Below are 17,867 nucleotides of genomic sequence, written 5' to 3' on the forward strand. Positions count from 1 at the left end.
CAAAGCAAGTTTTACATTCTTCTTCAAAAGTGAAAGTAGTTCTCTTCCCATTTTCCTCAGTATGTATAGCAGGGCATCTTCTTCCCTCATCGCAGCCATGTTAAGATCAAACAGACAAGAATTAATTTCTTTATTTCCCACGGTCATCTTATTTTGAACACATTACGTCATAATATTTATATATGGTTCTTCATTAATCGTAGTTATCCATACCACATACCCATTTATAATTATCTAAAATACAATATAATAAATAATTTAATAACATTAAATACATTAGAAATGAATCTAACAGGACAAAAGAGATGCTACTAACATTAATAAAATAGTAAGAGACATACTAATGATAACTGCAGCCAATTAGTCTTCGAAATCCATTTAAGATCTGTTTTGTGTTTATAAATAAGATTTCTGATTTATCAGCCACAAACCCAGCCTCTACCATTCCCAGCGTGTCCTCCACCCAGCCTCTACCATTCCCAGCGTGTCCTCCACCCAGCCTCTGCCATTCCCAGCATGTCCTCCACCCAGCCTCTACCATTCCAAGCGTGTCCTCCACCCAGCCTCTACCATTCCCAATGTGTCCTCAACCCAGCCTCTACCATTACCAGCGTGTCCTCCATCCAGCCTCAACCATTTCCAGCATTGTATCCTGGTAACAGATGAACATTATTACTCTGATCTATTCACAGGACACGTACTTACCAGGGATAATATAGAGGAGATTATTCGACTGGCTGCTGAAGAGAACTTGCTGCTCTTTGCTGATGAGGTATTACCTAATTATGTATTACACACATATATATCTCCCATCCACGTACACATAACAGTCCCGACACTCATACTCCCCATTGTATAAAATAGCTTTTCCTTACATTGTCCTAGCTACCCCCTGACAGATATAGTGATATTCTGAAGATTTTTACATTATTACCCTTCTAGAGACCTGCAGAACATTACTTTCCTCCCCCATCTTCCCCCTGACAGAAACATAGTGATATTGGGGTCTATTCATCATGAGAAAATACTAATAGCTGATAATTATGTTATGAACTCACATTGAGGTCAGTGCAAATAATAGAGCATTAATCATACTGTACCTCCGTCACTAAACTATCACTCCCCGAAAGTTATTTCTGCAGATACAGCTTTTTGGAAGCGGAAGATATTTCCCTGCTTCCTCTGTACAGTCCTACACTTCCTCCCCTGCTGTCCCCTCTCCCTCCCTGTATCCACTCCCCCATCTTCTCCCCTGGTGTCCCCTCTCCCTCCATGTATCCTCTCCCCCATCTTCTCCCCCGGTGTCCCCTCTCCCTCCCTGTATCCTCTCCCCCATCTTCTCCCCTGCTGTCCCCTCTCCCTCCCTGTATCCTCTCCCCTGCTGTCCCCTCTCCCTCCCTGTATCCTGTACCCCATCTTCTCCTCTGCTGTACCCACTCCCTTCTTGTATCCACTCCCCCGGTGTCCCCTCTCCCTCCCTGTATCCACTCCCCCGGTATATGCTCTCTCCTGGTGTCTCCCTCCCTGCATCATATCCCCCAGTGTCTGCTCTCTCCTGGTGTCTCCCTCCCTGCATCATCTCCCCCAGTGTCTGCTCTCCCCTAGTGTCTCTCTCCCTGCATCATCTCCCCCAGTGTCTTCTCTCCCCTGGTGTCTCCCAACCCTGCATCCTCTCCTCCAGTGTCTGCTCTCTCCTGGTGTCTCCCTCCCAGCATCATCTCCCCCAGTGTCTGCTCTCTCCTGGTGTCTCTCTCCCTGCATCCTCTCCTCCAGTGTCTGCTCTCTCCTGGTGTCTCCCTCCCTGCATCCTCTCCTCCAGTGTTTGCTCTCCCCTGGTGTCTCCCTCCCTGCATCATCTCCCCCAGTGTCTGCTCTCCCCTGGTGTCTCCCTCCTGGCATCCTCTCCCCCAGTGTTTGCTCTCTCCTGGTGTCTCCCTCCCTACATCCTCTCCCCCAGTGTCTGCTCTCTCCTGGTGTCTCCCTCCCTGCATCCTCTCCCCCAGTGTCTGCTCTCCTCTGGTGTCTCCCTCCCTGCATCCTCTCCCCCAGTGTCTGCTCTCCCCTGGTGTCTCCCTCCCTGCATCATCTCCCCCAGTGTCTGCTCTCTCCCGGTGTCTCCCTCCCTGCATCATCTCCCCCAGTGTCTGCTCTCTCCTGGTGTCTCCCTCCCAGCATCCTCTCCCCCAGTGTCTGCTCTCTTCTGGTGTCTCCCTCCCTACATCCTCTCCCCCAGTGTCTGCTCTCTCCTGGTGTCTCCCTCCCAGCATCCTCTCCCCCAGTGTCTGCTCTCCTCTGGTGTCTCCCTCCCTGCATCCTCTCCCCCAGTGTCTGCTCTTTCCTGGTGTCTCCCTCCCTGCATCATCTCCCCCAGTGTCTGCTCTCTCCCGGTGTCTCCCTCCCAGCATCATCTCCCCCAGTGTCTGCTCTCTCCTGGTGTCTCCCTCCCAGCATCCTCTCCTCCAGTGTCTGCTCTCCCCTGGTGTCTCCCTCCCTGCATCATCTACCCCAGTGTCTGCTCTCTCCTGGTGTCTCCCTCCATGCATCCTCTCCCCCAGTGTCTGCACTCTCCTGGTGTCTCCCTCCCGGCATCCTCTCCCCCAGTGTCTGCTCTCTCCTGGTGTCTCCCTCCCAGCATCCTCTCCTCCAGTGTCTGCTCTCCCCTGGTGTCTCCCTCCCTGCATCATCTCCCCCAGTGTCTGCTCTCTCCTGGTGTCTCCCTCCCTGCATCCTCTCCCCCAGTGTCTGCTCTCTCCTGGTGTCTCTCTCCCTGCATCATCTCCCCCAGTGTCTGCTCTCTCCTGGTGTCTCTCTCCCTGCATCATCTCCTCCAGTGTCTGCTCTCCGCTGGTGTCTCCCTCCCTCCATCCTCTCCCCCTGTGTCTGCTCTCTCCTGGTCTCTCTCTCCATGCATCCTCTCCCCCAGTGTCTGCTCTCTCCTGGTGTCTCCCTCCCTGCATCATCTCCCCCAGTGTCTGCTCTCCCCTGGTGTCTCTCTCCCTGCATCATCTCCCCCAGTGTCTGCTCTCCCCTGGTGTCTTCCTCCCTGCATCATCTCCTCCAGTTTCTGCTCTCTCCTGGTGTCTCCCTCCCTACATCCTCTCCCCCAGAGTCTGCTCTCTCCTGGTGTCTCCCATCCCGGCATCCTCTCCCCCAGTGTCTGCTCTCCCCTGGTGTCTCCCTCCCTGCATCATCTCCCCCAGTGTCTGCTCTCTCCAGGTGTCTCCCTCCAGGCATCCTCTCCTCCAGTGTCTGCTCTCCCCTGGTGTCTCCCTCCCGGCATCCTCTCCCACAGTGTCTGCTCTCTCCTGGTGTCTCCCTCCCTGCATCCTCTCCCCCAGTGCCTGCTCTCTCCTGGTGTCTCCCTCCCTGCATCCTCTCCCCCAGTGTCTGCTCTCTCCGGGTGTCTCTCTCCCTGCATCCTCTCCTCCAGTGTCTACTCTCCTCTGGTGTCTCCATCCCTCCCTGCATCCTCTCCCCCAGTGTCTGCTCTTTCCTGGTGTCTCCCTCCCTGCATCATCTCCCCCAGTGTCTGCTCTCTCCTGGTGTCTCCCTCCCTGCATCCTCTCCCCCAGTGTCTGCTCTCTCCTGGTGTCTCCCTTCCCGCATCCTCTCCCCCAGTGTCTGCTCTCTCCTGGTGTCTCCCTCCCCGCATCATCTCCTCCAGTGTTTGCTCTCTCCTGGTGTCTCTCTCCCTGCATCCTCTCCCCCAGTGTCTGCTCTCTCCTGGTGTCTCCCTCCCTGCATCCTCTCCCCCAGTGTCTGCTCTCCTCTGGTGTCTCCCTCCCTGCATCCTCTCCCCCAGTGTCTGCTCTCCTCTGGTGTCTCCCTCCCTGCATCCTCTCCCCCAGTGTCTGCTCTTTCCTGGTGTCTCCCTCCCTGCATCATCTCCCCCAGTGTCTGCTCTCTCCTGGTGTCTCCCTCCCTGCATCCTCTCCCCCAGTGTCTGCTCTCCTCTGGTGTCTCCCTCCCTGCATCCTCTCCCCCAGTGTCTGCTCTCCTCTGGTGTCTCCCTCCCTGCATCCTCTCCCCCAGTGTCTGCTCTCTCCCGGTGTCTCCCTCCCAGCATCATCTCCCCCAGTGTCTGCTCTCTCCTGGTGTCTCCCTCCCAGCATCCTCTCCTCCAGTGTCTGCTCTCCCCTGGTGTCTCCCTCCCTGCATCATCTACCCCAGTGTCTGCTCTCTCCTGGTGTCTCCCTCCATGCATCCTCTCCCCCAGTGTCTGCACTCTCCTGGTGTCTCCCTCCCGGCATCCTCTCCCCCAGTGTCTGCTCTCTCCTGGTGTCTCCCTCCCAGCATCCTCTCCTCCAGTGTCTGCTCTCCCCTGGTGTCTCCCTCCCTGCATCATCTCCCCCAGTGTCTGCTCTCTCCTGGTGTCTCCCTCCCTGCATCCTCTCCCCCAGTGTCTGCTCTCTCCTGGTGTCTCTCTCCCTGCATCATCTCCCCCAGTGTCTGCTCTCTCCTGGTGTCTCTCTCCCTGCATCATCTCCTCAAGTGTCTGCTCTCCGCTGGTGTCTCCCTCCCTCCATCCTCTCCCCCTGTGTCTGCTCTCTCCTGGTCTCTCTCTCCATGCATCCTCTCCCCCAGTGTCTGCTCTCTCCTGGTGTCTCCCTCCCTGCATCATCTCCCCCAGTGTCTGCTCTCCCCTGGTGTCTTCCTCCCTGCATCATCTCCTCCAGTTTCTGCTCTCTCCTGGTGTCTCCCTCCCTACATCCTCTCCCCCAGAGTCTGCTCTCTCCTGGTGTCTCCCATCCCGGCATCCTCTCCCCCAGTGTCTGCTCTCCCCTGGTGTCTCCCTCCCTGCATCCTCTCCCCCAGTGTCTGCTCTCTCCTGGTGTCTCCCTCCCTGCATCATCTCCCCCAGTGTCTGCTCTCTCCTGGTGTCTCCCTCCCTCCATCCTCTCCCCCAGTGTCTGCTCTCCCCTGGTGTCTCCCTCCCTGCATCCTCTCCCCCAGTGTCTGCTCTCTCCTGGTGTCTCCCTCCCTGCATCCTCTCCCCCAGTGTCTGCTCTCCCCTGGTGTCTCCCTCCCTGCATCATCTCCCCCAGTGTCTGCTCTCTCCCGGTGTCTCCCTCCCTGCATCCTCTCACCCAGTGTCTGCTCTCTCCCGGTGTCTCCCTCCCTGCATGATCTCCTCCAGTGTCTGCTCTCTCCTGGTGTCTCCCTCCCTGCATCCTCTCCCCCAGTGTCTGCTCTCTCCTGGTGTCTCCCTCCCTGCATCCTCTCATCCAGTGTCTGCTCTCTCCTGGTGTCTCCCTCCCTGTTTCATCTCTTCCAGTGTCTGCTCTCCCCTGGTGTCTCCCTCCCTGCATCCTCTCCCCCAGTGTCTGCTCTCCCCTGGTGTCCTCTCTCCCTGCATCCTCTCCCCCAGTGTCTGATCTCCCCTGGTGTCTCCCTCCCAGCATCATCTCCCCCAGTGTCTGCTCTCTCCTGGTGTCTCCTCCCTGCATCCTCTCCCCCAGTGTCTGCTCTCTCCTGGTGTCTCCTCCCTCCCTGCATCCTCTCCCCTGGTGTCTCCCTCCCTGCATCCTCTCCCCCAGTGTCTGCTCTCCCCTGGTGTCTCTCTCCCTGCATCCTCTCCCCCAGTGTCTGCTCTCTCCTGGTGTCTCTTTCCCTGCATCCTCTCCCCCAGTGTCTGCTCTCTCCTGGTGTCTCCTCCCTGCATCCTCTCCCCCAGTGTCTGCTCTCCCCTGGTGTCTCTCTCCCTGCATCCTCTCCCCCAGTGTCTGCTCTCTCCTGGTGTCTCTCTCCCTGCATCCTCTCCCCCAGTGTCTGCTCTCTCCTGGTGTCTCTTTCCCTGCATCCTCTCCCCCAGTGTCTGCTCTCTCCTGGTGTCTCTCTCCCTGCATCCTCTCCCCCAGTGTCTGCTCTCCCCTGGTGTCTCTCTCCCTGCATCCTCTCCCCCAGTGTCTGCTCTCCCCTGGTGTCTCTCTCCCTGCATCCTCTCCCCAGTGTCTGCTCTCTCCTGGTGTCTCTCTCCCTGCATCCTCTCCCCCAGTGTCTGCTCTCTCCCTCCCTGCATCCTCTCCCCCAGTGTCTGCTCTCTTCCCACTATCCCATACACTGCCTCCCCGCTCATTGTCCCCAAAAGTCCTGAGTGTTGTGGCAGCTGCAGGTGGACAGAACTGAAGCTGGGAAGGGGGGAGAAGGTGAGCGTTCCTTCTGTACAGAGGGTACCAGGGAGCAAAGACATCATTCCAGGTCCCCAGCCCCACTCTTCACAGCTGTAGACGCTCCTGACCGGTCTTGTAGGCCGCAGGATCGAAGACAGAGGTGAGGATGGACTTTTGGTGGAGGCGGTAGCTGCAGCAAGGTCAGACACATCGGGTGCTGTGTAAGTGCTCTGTACACCATCCTGACACCATCAAATTACGAAAAAAAAGCTTTGTTGGAACTGGATAAATTACACTATTTCTATGTCTGTGGAAATTAACGGTGCAGACTTGTAACCAGGAGATATCAGTGCTATATTCTGCAGTACACCGTTAATGAATGGTCTCAGAACTTAATTACTACAGAAGTAGGTGAAAATGAAGGGATGATGAATAGACCCCATATTCTGCAGATTATTACATTACTGACCTCTCACTGCTCTGTCCCATATATTCCCTGACAGATACATAGCGATAATGTGTACAGTATATGTGAAATATTCTGCAGATTATTACATTATTGACCTTTCAAGAGATCTGCAGAACATTGCTCTGTTTCATCTACCCCCTGACAGGTAAGTAAGTTATATATTCTGCAGAGTCTTCGTTCCTGACCTCTGTAGATATCTGCAGAACATTGCTCTTTTCCATCTATTATATATTCTGCAGGTCCAGTCTGTGGGCCTGATTCAGCAAGGAACGCACAGCAGAGAACGCACGCACTTGGTCGATTATTTTGCACTACGCATGCGCATGCATCGCACTGCGCGTGCATAAACTAGCCAGTGCGATCGACTTTTGGTATGCAGACCACACGCAGTATGAACGCAGACCCTTCCAATATTGATTGACCGGTAGTGCCGTTTGTGGGTGGTGACGGGGGTGCTCAGGCGAACGCAGGCGTTATAATGCCATTTTAGGGGCGTACATAAAAGCGATGTACGCAGCCATACTGTAAACGGTACACAGGAAGCGGAAAAATTCCTGCGGCAGGTCAGGTCAACCACTATTGTGCGTATGAGTCTGATGGTTCTCGATGTTACCGATGTTGACTCTATCTTGCGTACTGATCAGGCTGTGAGTAAAGGGAGATGGGGCTTAGTATGGGGCTGGGCGTCTGCATCTTGTGCTGCGGTCTCCGTGCGTATGCATTGATTAGCATATTCTCGCAGCGGACGGGTGCGTGCGTACGCTAGCGAGCATTCCTTGCTGAATCAGGCCCTGTGCTTGCACTTTGTCCATGTCCTCTTTTGTACGGCCTAATATTTAACAGAACAATCCCATAACACAGGAAGATGGAGGAGATCACTTTGGACACTACGACATTATAATATTTGGTCATGTTCTGTGGATACAGGGTGGGATTCAGTAAGGATCGCTAAAGCGATAGTAGCTCTGTAATTGCATGGTCTACTGAGAAAATATGTCAATGACTGTTATCGCAATGCCGTTCCACAGCCAGCATAGAGACGCCCACTACGGCTACCTCACATCCGTAATAACTCGCAGTCCTGCGTATACCGTACATCGGTAACATCAGCCACCGCTCATCCAGCATAGAGACACCCTCTACTGCTATCTCACATCTGTAATACCTCACAGTCCTGTGAATACATCTGTAACATCAGCCACAGCTCAGCCAGCATAGAGACATCCACTACTGCTATCTCACATCCGTAATACCTCACAGTCCTGTGTATACATCTGTAACATCAGCCACAGCACAGCCAGCTTAGAGACGCCCACTACTGCTATCTCACATCTGTAATACCTCACAGTCCTGTGTATACATCTGTAACATCAGCCACAGCTCAGCCAGCATAGAGACATCCACTACTGCTATCTCACATCCGTAATACCTCACAGTCCTGTGTATACATCTGTAACATCAGCGACAGCTCAGCCAGCATAGAGACACCCACTACTGCTATCTCACATCTGTAATACCTCAGTCCTGTGTATACATCTGTAACATCAGCAACAGCTCAGCCAGCATAGAGACACCCACTACTACTATCTCACATCTGTAATACCTCACAGTCCTGTGTATACATCTGTAACATCAGCCACAGCTCAGCCAGCATAGAGACACCCACTTCTGCTATCTCACATCTGTAATTCCTCACAGTCCTGTGTATACATCTGTAACATCAGCCACAGCTCAGCCAGCATAGAGAAACCCACTACTGCTATCTCACATCTGTAATACCTCACAGTCCTGTGTATACATCTGTAACATCAGCCACAGCACAGCCAGCATAGAGACACCCACTACTACTATCTCACATCTGTAATACCTCACAGTCCTGTGTATATATCTGTAACATCAGCCACAGCACAGCCAGCATAGAGACGCCCACTACTGCTATCTCACATCTGTAAATCCTCGCAATCCTGTGTATACATCTGTAACATCAGCCACAGCTCAGCCAGCATAGAGACACCCACTACTGCTATCTCACATCTGTAATACCTCACAGTCCTGTGTATACATCTGTAACATCAGCCACAGCACAGCCAGCATAGATACACCCACTACTGCTATCTCACATCTGTAATACCTCACAGTCCTGTGTATACATCTGTAACATCAGCCACAGGTCAGCCAGCATAGAGACACCGACTACTGCTATCTCACATCTGTAATACCTCACAGTCCTGTGTATACATCTGTAACATCAGCCACAGCACAGCCAGCATAGAGATACCCACTACTGCTATTTCACATCTGTAACACCTCACAGTCCTGTGTATACATCTGTAACATCAGCCACAGGTCAGCCAGCATAGAGACACCCACTACTGCTATCTCACATCTGTAATACCTCACAGTCCTGTGTATACATCTGTAACATCAGCCACAGCACAGCCAGCATAGAGACACCCACTACTGCTATCTCACATCTGTAATACCTCACAGTCCTGTGTATACATCTGTAACATCAGCCACAGCACAGCCAGCATAGAGACGCCCACTACTGCTATCTCACATCTGTAATACCTCACAGTCCTGTGTATACATCTGTAACATCAGCCACAGCACAGCCAGCATAGAGACACCCACTACTGCTATCTCACATCTGTAATACCTCACAGTCCTGTGTATACATCTGTAACATCAGCCACAGCACAGCCAGCATAGAGACACCCACTACTGCTATCTCACGTCTGTATTACCTCCCAGTCCTGTGTATACATCAATAACATCAGCCACAGCTCAGCCAGCATAGAGACACCACTACTGCTATCTCACATCTGTAATACCTCACAGTTCTGTGTATACATCAGTAACATCAGCCACAGCTCATCCAGCATAGAGACACCCACTACTGCTATCTCACATCTGTAATACCTCACAGTCCTGTGTATACATCTGTAACATCAGCCACAGCTCAGCCAGCATAGAGACACCCACTACTGCTATCTCACATCTGTAATACCTCACAGTCCTGTGTATACATCTGTAACATCAGCCACAGCTCAGCCAGCATAGAGACGCCATCTACTGCTATCTCACATCTGTAATACCTCACAGTCCTGTGTATACATCTGTAACATCAGCCACAGCACAGCCACCATAGAGACATCCACTACTACTATCTCACATCTGTAATACCTCACAGTCCTGTGTATACATCTGTAACATCAGCGACAGCTCAGCCAGCATAGAGAAGCCCACTACTGCTATCTCACATCTGTAATACCTCACAGTCCTGTGTATACATCTGTAACATCAGCCACAGCCAGCATAGAGACATCCACTACTACTATCTCACATCTGTAATACCTCACAGTCCTGTGTATACATCTGTAACATCAGCGACAGCTCAGCCAGCATAGAGAAGCCCACTACTGCAATCTCACATCTGTAATACCTGACAGTCCTGTCTATACATCTGTAACATCAGCCACAGCACAGCCAGCACAGAGACACCCACTACTGCTATCTCACATCTGTAATACCTCACAATCCTGTGTATACATCTGTATCATCAGCCACAGCTCAGCCAGCATAGAGACACCCACTAATGCTATCTCACATCTGTAATACCTCACAGTCCTGTGTATACATCTGTAACATCAGCCACAGCTCAGCCAGCATAGAGACACCCACTACTGCTATCTCACATCTGTAATACCTCACAGTCCTGTGTATACATCTGTAACATCATCCACAGCACAGCCAGCATAGAGACACCCACTACTGTTATCTCACGTCTGTATTTCCTCCCAGTCCTGTGTATACATCAGTAACATCAGCCACAGCTCAGCCAGCATAGATACACCACTACTGCTATCTCACATCTGTAATACCTCACAGTTCTGTGTATACATCTGTAACATCAGCCACAGCACAGCCAGCATAGAGACACCCACTACTGCTATCTCACATCTGTAATACCTCACAGTCCTGTGTATACATCTGTAACATCAGCCACAGCACAGCCAGCATAGAGACGCCCACTACTGCTATCTCACATCTGTAATACCTCACAGTCCTGTGTATACATCTGTAACATCAGCCACAGCACAGCCAGCATAGAGACACCCACTACTGCTATCTCACATCTGTAATACCTCCCAGTCCTGTGTATACATCTGTAACATCAGCCACAGCACAGCCAGCATAGAGACACCCACTACTGCTATCTCACGTCTGTATTTCCTCCCAGTCCTGTGTATACATCAGTAACATCAGCCACAGCTCAGCCAGCATAGATACACCACTACTGCTATCTCACATCTGTAATACCTCACAGTTCTGTGTATACATCAGTAACATCAGCCACAGCTCATCCAGCATAGAGACACCCACTACTGCTATCTCACATCTGTAATACCTCACAGTCCTGTGTATACATCTGTAACATCAGCCACAGCTCAGCCAGCATAGAGACACCCACTACTGCTATCTCACATCTGTAATACCTCACAGTCCTGTGTATACATCTGTAACATCAGCCACAGCTCAGCCAGCATAGAGACGCCCACTACTGCTATCTCACATCTGTAATACCTCACAGTCCTGTGTATACATCTGTAACATCAGCCACTGCACAACCAGCATATAGATGCCCACTACTGCTATCTCACATCTGTAATACCTCACAGTCCTGTGTATACATCTGTAACATCAGCCACAGCACAGCCAGCATAGAGACGCCCACTACTGCTATCTCACATCTGTAATACCTCCCAGTCCTGTGTATACATCTGTAACATCAGCCACAGCACAGCCAGCATAGAGACACCCACTACTGCTATCTCACATCCCAAATACCTCACAGTCCTGTGTATACATCTGTAACATCAGCCACAGCACAGCCAGCATAGAGACACCCACTACTGCTATCTCACATCTGTAATACCTCACAGTCCTGTGTATACATCTGTAACATCAGCCACAGCACAGCCAGCATAGAGACACCCACTACTGCTATCTCACTTCTGTAATACCTCACAGTCCTGTGTATACATCTGTAACATCAGCCACAGCTCAGCCAGTATAGAGACACACACTACTGCTATCTCACATCTGTAATATCTCACAGTCCTGTGTATACATCTGTAACATCAGCCACAGCTCAGCCAGCATAGAAACACAACTACTGCTATCTCACATCTGTAATATCTCATTCCTGTGTATACATCAGTAACATCAGCCACAGCTCAGCCAGCATAGAGACACCCACTACTGCTATCTCACATCCGTAATACCTCACAGTACTGTGTATACATCTGTAACATCAGCCACAGCACAGCCAGCATAGAGACACCCACTACTGCTATCTCACATCTGTAATACCTCCCAGTCCTGTGTATACATCTGTAACATCAGCCACAGCACAGCCAGCATAGAGACACCCACTACTGCTATCTCACATCTGTAATACCTCACAGTCCTGTGTATACATCTGTAACATCAGCCACAGCTCAGCCAGCATAGAGACATCCACTACTGCTATCTCACATCTGTAATACCTCACAGTCCTGTGTATACATCTGTAACATCAGCCACAGCTCAGCCAGCATAGAGACACCCACTTCTGCTATCTCACATCTGTAATACCTCACAGTCCTGTGTATACATCTGTAACATCAGCCACAGCTCAGCCAGCATAGAGACACCCACTACTGCTATCTCACATCTGTAATACCTCACAGTCCTGTGTATACATCTGTAACATCAGCCACAGCACAGCCAGCATAGAGACACCCACTACTACTATCTCACATCTGTAATACCTCACAGTCCTGTGTATACATCTGTAACATCAGCCACAGCACAGCCAGCATAGAGATGCCCACTACTGCTATCTCACATCTGTAAATCCTCCCAATCCTGTGTATACATCTGTAACATCAGCCACAGCTCAGCCAGCATAGAGACACCCACTACTGCTATCTCACATCTGTAACACCTCACAGTCCTGTGTATACATCTGTAACATCAGCCACAGCACAGCCAGTATAGATACACCCACTACTGCTATCTCACATCTGTAATACCTCACAGTCCTGTGTATACATCTGTAACATCAGCCACAGGTCAGCCAGCATAGAGACACCGACTACTGCTATCTCACATCTGTAATACCTCACAGTCCTGTGTATACATCTGTAACATCAGCCACAGCACAGCCAGCATAGAGACACACACTACTGCTATCTCACATCTGTAATACCTCACAGTCCTGTGTATACATCTGTAACGTCAGCCACAGCACAGCCAGCATAGAGACACCGACTACTGCTATCTCACATCTGTAACACCTCACAGTCCTGTGTATACATCTGTAACATCAGCCACAGGTCAGCCAGCATAGAGACACCCACTACTGCTATCTCACATCTGTAATACCTCACAGTCCTGTGTATACATCTGTAACATCAGCCACAGCACAGCCAGCATAGAGACACCCACTACTGCTATCTAACATCTGTAATACCTCACAGTCCTGTCTATACATCTGTAACATCAGCCACAGCACAGCCAGCATAGAGACGCCCACTACTGCTATCTCACGTCTGTATTTCCTCCCAGTCCTGTGTATACATCAGTAACATCAGCCACAGCACAGCCAGCATAGAGACACCCACTACTGCTATCTCACATCTGTAATACCTCACAGTCCTGTGTATACATCTGTAACATCAGCCACAGCTCAGCCAGCATAGAGACATCCACTACTGCTATCTCACATCTGTAATACCTCACAGTCCTGTGTATACATCTGTAACATCAGCCACAGCTCAGCCAGCATAGAGACACCCACTTCTGCTATCTCACATCTGTAATACCTCACAGTCCTGTGTATACATCTGTAACATCAGCCACAGCTCAGCCAGCATAGAGACACCCACTACTGCTATCTCACATCTGTAATACCTCACAGTCCTGTGTATACATCTGTAACATCAGCCACAGCACAGCCAGCATAGAGACACCCACTACTACTATCTCACATCTGTAATACCTCACAGTCCTGTGTATACATCTGTAACATCAGCCACAGCACAGCCAGCATAGAGATGCCCACTACTGCTATCTCACATCTGTAAATCCTCCCAATCCTGTGTATACATCTGTAACATCAGCCACAGCTCAGCCAGCATAGAGACACCCACTACTGCTATCTCACATCTGTAACACCTCACAGTCCTGTGTATACATCTGTAACATCAGCCACAGCACAGCCAGTATAGATACACCCACTACTGCTATCTCACATCTGTAATACCTCACAGTCCTGTGTATACATCTGTAACATCAGCCACAGGTCAGCCAGCATAGAGACACCGACTACTGCTATCTCACATCTGTAATACCTCACAGTCCTGTGTATACATCTGTAACATCAGCCACAGCACAGCCAGCATAGAGACACACACTACTGCTATCTCACATCTGTAATACCTCACAGTCCTGTGTATACATCTGTAACGTCAGCCACAGCACAGCCAGCATAGAGACACCGACTACTGCTATCTCACATCTGTAACACCTCACAGTCCTGTGTATACATCTGTAACATCAGCCACAGGTCAGCCAGCATAGAGACACCCACTACTGCTATCTCACATCTGTAATACCTCACAGTCCTGTGTATACATCTGTAATATCAGCCACAGCACAGCCAGCATAGAGACACCCACTACTGCTATCTAACATCTGTAATACCTCACAGTCCTGTCTATACATCTGTAACATCAGCCACAGCACAGCCAGCATAGAGACGCCCACTACTGCTATCTCACGTCTGTATTTCCTCCCAGTCCTGTGTATACATCAGTAACATCAGCCACAGCTCAGCCAGCATAGAGACACCACTACTGCTATCTCACATCTGTAATACCTCACAGTTCTGTGTATACATCAGTAACATCAGCCACAGCTCATCCAGCATAGAGACACCCACTACTGCTATCTCACATCTGTAATACCTCACAGTCCTGTGTATACATCTGTAACATCAGCCACAGCTCAGCCAGCATATAGACACCCACTACTGCTATCTCACATCTGTAATACCTCACAGTCCTGTGTATACATCTGTAACATCAGCCACAGCTCAGCCAGCATAGAGACGCCCACTACTGCTATCTCACATCTGTAATACCTCACAGTCCTGTGTATACATCTGTAACATCAGCCACAGCACAGCCAGCATAGAGATGCCCACTACTGCTATCTCACATCTGTAATACCTCACAGTCCTGTGTATACATCTGTAACATCAGCCACAGCACAGCCAGCATAGAGACGCCCACTACTGCTATCTCACATCTGTAATACCTCCCAGTCCTGTGTATACATCTGTAACATCAGCCACAGCACAGCCAGCATAGAGACGCCCACTACTGCTATCTCACATCTGTAATACCTCCCAGTCCTGTGTATACATCTGTAACATCAGCCACATCTCAGCCAGCATAGAGATACCCACTACTGCTATCTCACATCTGTAATACCTCACAGTCCTGTGTATACATCTGTAACATCAGCCACAGCACAGCCAGCATAGAGACACCCACTACTGCTATCTCACATCTGTAATACCTCACAGTCCTGTGTATACATCTGTAACATCAGCCACAGCTCAGCCAGTATAGAGACACCCACTACTGCTATCTCACATCTGTAATACCTCACAGTCCTGTGTATACATCTGTAACATCAGCCACAGCTCAGCCAGTATAGAGACACCCACTACTGCTATCTCACATCTGTAATACCTCACAGTCCTGTGTATACATCTGTAACATCAGCCACAGCTCAGCCAGCATAGAAACACCCACTACTGCTATCTCACATCTGTAATATCTCATTCCTGTGTATACATCAGTAACATCAGCCACAGATCAGCCAGCATAGAGACACCAACTACTGCTATCTCACATCCGTAATACCTCACAGTCCTGTGTATACATCTGTAACATCAGCCACAGCTCAGCCAGCATAGAAACACCCACTACTGCTATCTCACATCTGTAATACCTCACAGTCCTGTGTATACATCTGTAACATCAGCCAGCATAGAGATGCCCACTACTGCTATCTCACATCTGTAATACCTCAGTCCTGTGTATACATCTGTAACATCAGCCACAGCACAGCCAGCATAGAGACACCCACTACTGCTATCTCACATCTGTAATACCTCACAGTCCTGTGTATACATCTGTAACATCAGCCACAGCACAGCCAGCATAGAGACACCCACTACTGCTATCTCACATCTGTAATACCTCACAGTCCTGTGTATACATCTGTAACATCAGCCACAGCACAGCCAGCATAGAGACACCCACTACTGCTATCTCACATCTGTAATACCTCACAGTCCTGTTTATACATCTGTAACATCAGCCACAGCACAGCCAGCATAGAGACACCCACTACTGCTATCTCACATCCGTAATACCTCACAGTCCTGTGTATACATCTGTAACATCAGCCACATCTCAGCCAGCATAGAGACACCCACTACCGCTATCTCACATCTGTAATACCTCAGTCCTGTGTATACATCTGTAACATCAGCCAGCATAGAGACACCCACTACTGCTATCTCACATCTGTAATACCTCAGTCCTGTGTATACATCTGTAACATCAGCCACAGCACAGCCAGCATAGAGACACCCACTACTGCTATCTCACATCTGTAATACCTCACAATCCTGTGTATACATCTGTAACATCAGCCACAGCTCAGCCAGTATAGAGACACTCACTACTGCTATCTCACATCTGTAATACCTCACAGTCCTGTGTATACATCTGTAACATCAGCCACAGCTCAGCCAGCATAGAAACACCCACTACTGCTATCTCACATCTGTAATATCTCATTCCTGTGTATACATCAGTAACATCAGCCACAGATCAGCCAGCATAGAGACACCCACTACTGCTATCTCACATCTGTAATACCTCACAGTCCTGTGTATACATCTGTAACATCAGCCACAGCACAGCCAGCATAGAGACACCCACTACTGCTATCTCACATCTGTAATACCTCACAGTCCTGTGTATACATATGTAACATCAGCCACAGCACAGCCAGCATAGAGACACCCACTACTGCTATCTCACATCCGTAATACCTCACAGTACTGTGTATACATCTGTAACATCAGCCACAGCACAGCCAGCATAGAGACACCCACTACTGCTATCTCACATCTGTAATACCTCACAGTCCTGTGTATACATCTGTAACATCAGCCACAGCACAGCCAGCATAGAGACACCCACTACTGCTATCTCACATCTGTAATACCTCACAGTCCTGTGTATACATATGTAACATCAGCCACAGCACAGCCAGCATAGAGACACCCACTACTGCTATCTCACATCTGTAATACCTCACAGTCCTGTGTATACATCTGTAACATCAGCCACAGGTCAGCCAGCATAGAGACACCCACTACTGCTATCTCACATCTGTAACACCTCACAGTCCTGTGTAGACATCTGTAACATCAGCCACAGGTCAGCCAGCATAGAGACACCCACTACTGCTATCTCACATCTGTAATACCTCACAGTCCTGTGAATACATCTGTAACATCAGCCACAGCACAGCCAGCATAGAGACACCCACTACTGCTATCTCACATCTGTAATACCTCACAGTCCTGTGTATACATCTGTAACATCAGCCACAGCTCAGCCAGCATAGAGACGCCACTACTGCTATCTCACATCTGTAATACCTCACAGTCCTGTGTATACATCTGTAACATCAGCCACAGCACAGCCAGTATAGAGATGCCCACTACTGCTATCTCACATCTGTAATTCTTCACAGTCCTGTGTATACATCTGTAACATCAGCCACAGCACAGCCAGCATAGAGACACCCACTACTGCTATCTCACATCCCAAATACCTCACAGTCCTGTGTATACATCTGTAACATCAGCCACAGCACAGCCAGCATAGAGACACCCACTACCGCTATCTCACATCTGTAATACCTCACAGTCCTGTGTATACATCTGTAACATCAGCCACAGCTCAGCCAGCATAGAGACACCCACTACTGCTATCTCACATCTGTAATACCTCACAGTCCTGTGTATACATCTGTAACATCAGCCACAGCTCAGCCAGCATAGAGACACCCACTACTGCTATCTCACATCCGTAATACCTCACAGTACTGTGTATACATCTGTACCATCAGCCACAGCACAGCCAGCA

At 50.0% G+C, this 17,867-nt stretch overlaps 1 protein-coding gene across 1 annotated transcript in view; it reads left to right on the forward strand.

Annotated features, from left to right (window-relative positions):
• The window catches only part of LOC148442167 (alanine aminotransferase 2-like), a 384,891-nt gene that overhangs the window by 269,460 nt on the left and 97,564 nt on the right, over positions 1-17,867 (forward strand). The window contains exon 6 of the mRNA XM_088464134.1: positions 693-772. Coding sequence (XP_088320260.1) covers positions 693-772 — 80 coding nt within the window. The remainder of the gene's footprint in view (positions 1-692; positions 773-17,867) is intronic.

The sequence above is a fragment of the Taudactylus pleione genome, unplaced genomic scaffold (genome assembly GCF_031769625.1).
Source record: "Taudactylus pleione unplaced genomic scaffold, aTauple2 ptg001597l, whole genome shotgun sequence".
NCBI classification, from domain to species: Eukaryota; Metazoa; Chordata; class Amphibia; order Anura; family Myobatrachidae; genus Taudactylus; species Taudactylus pleione.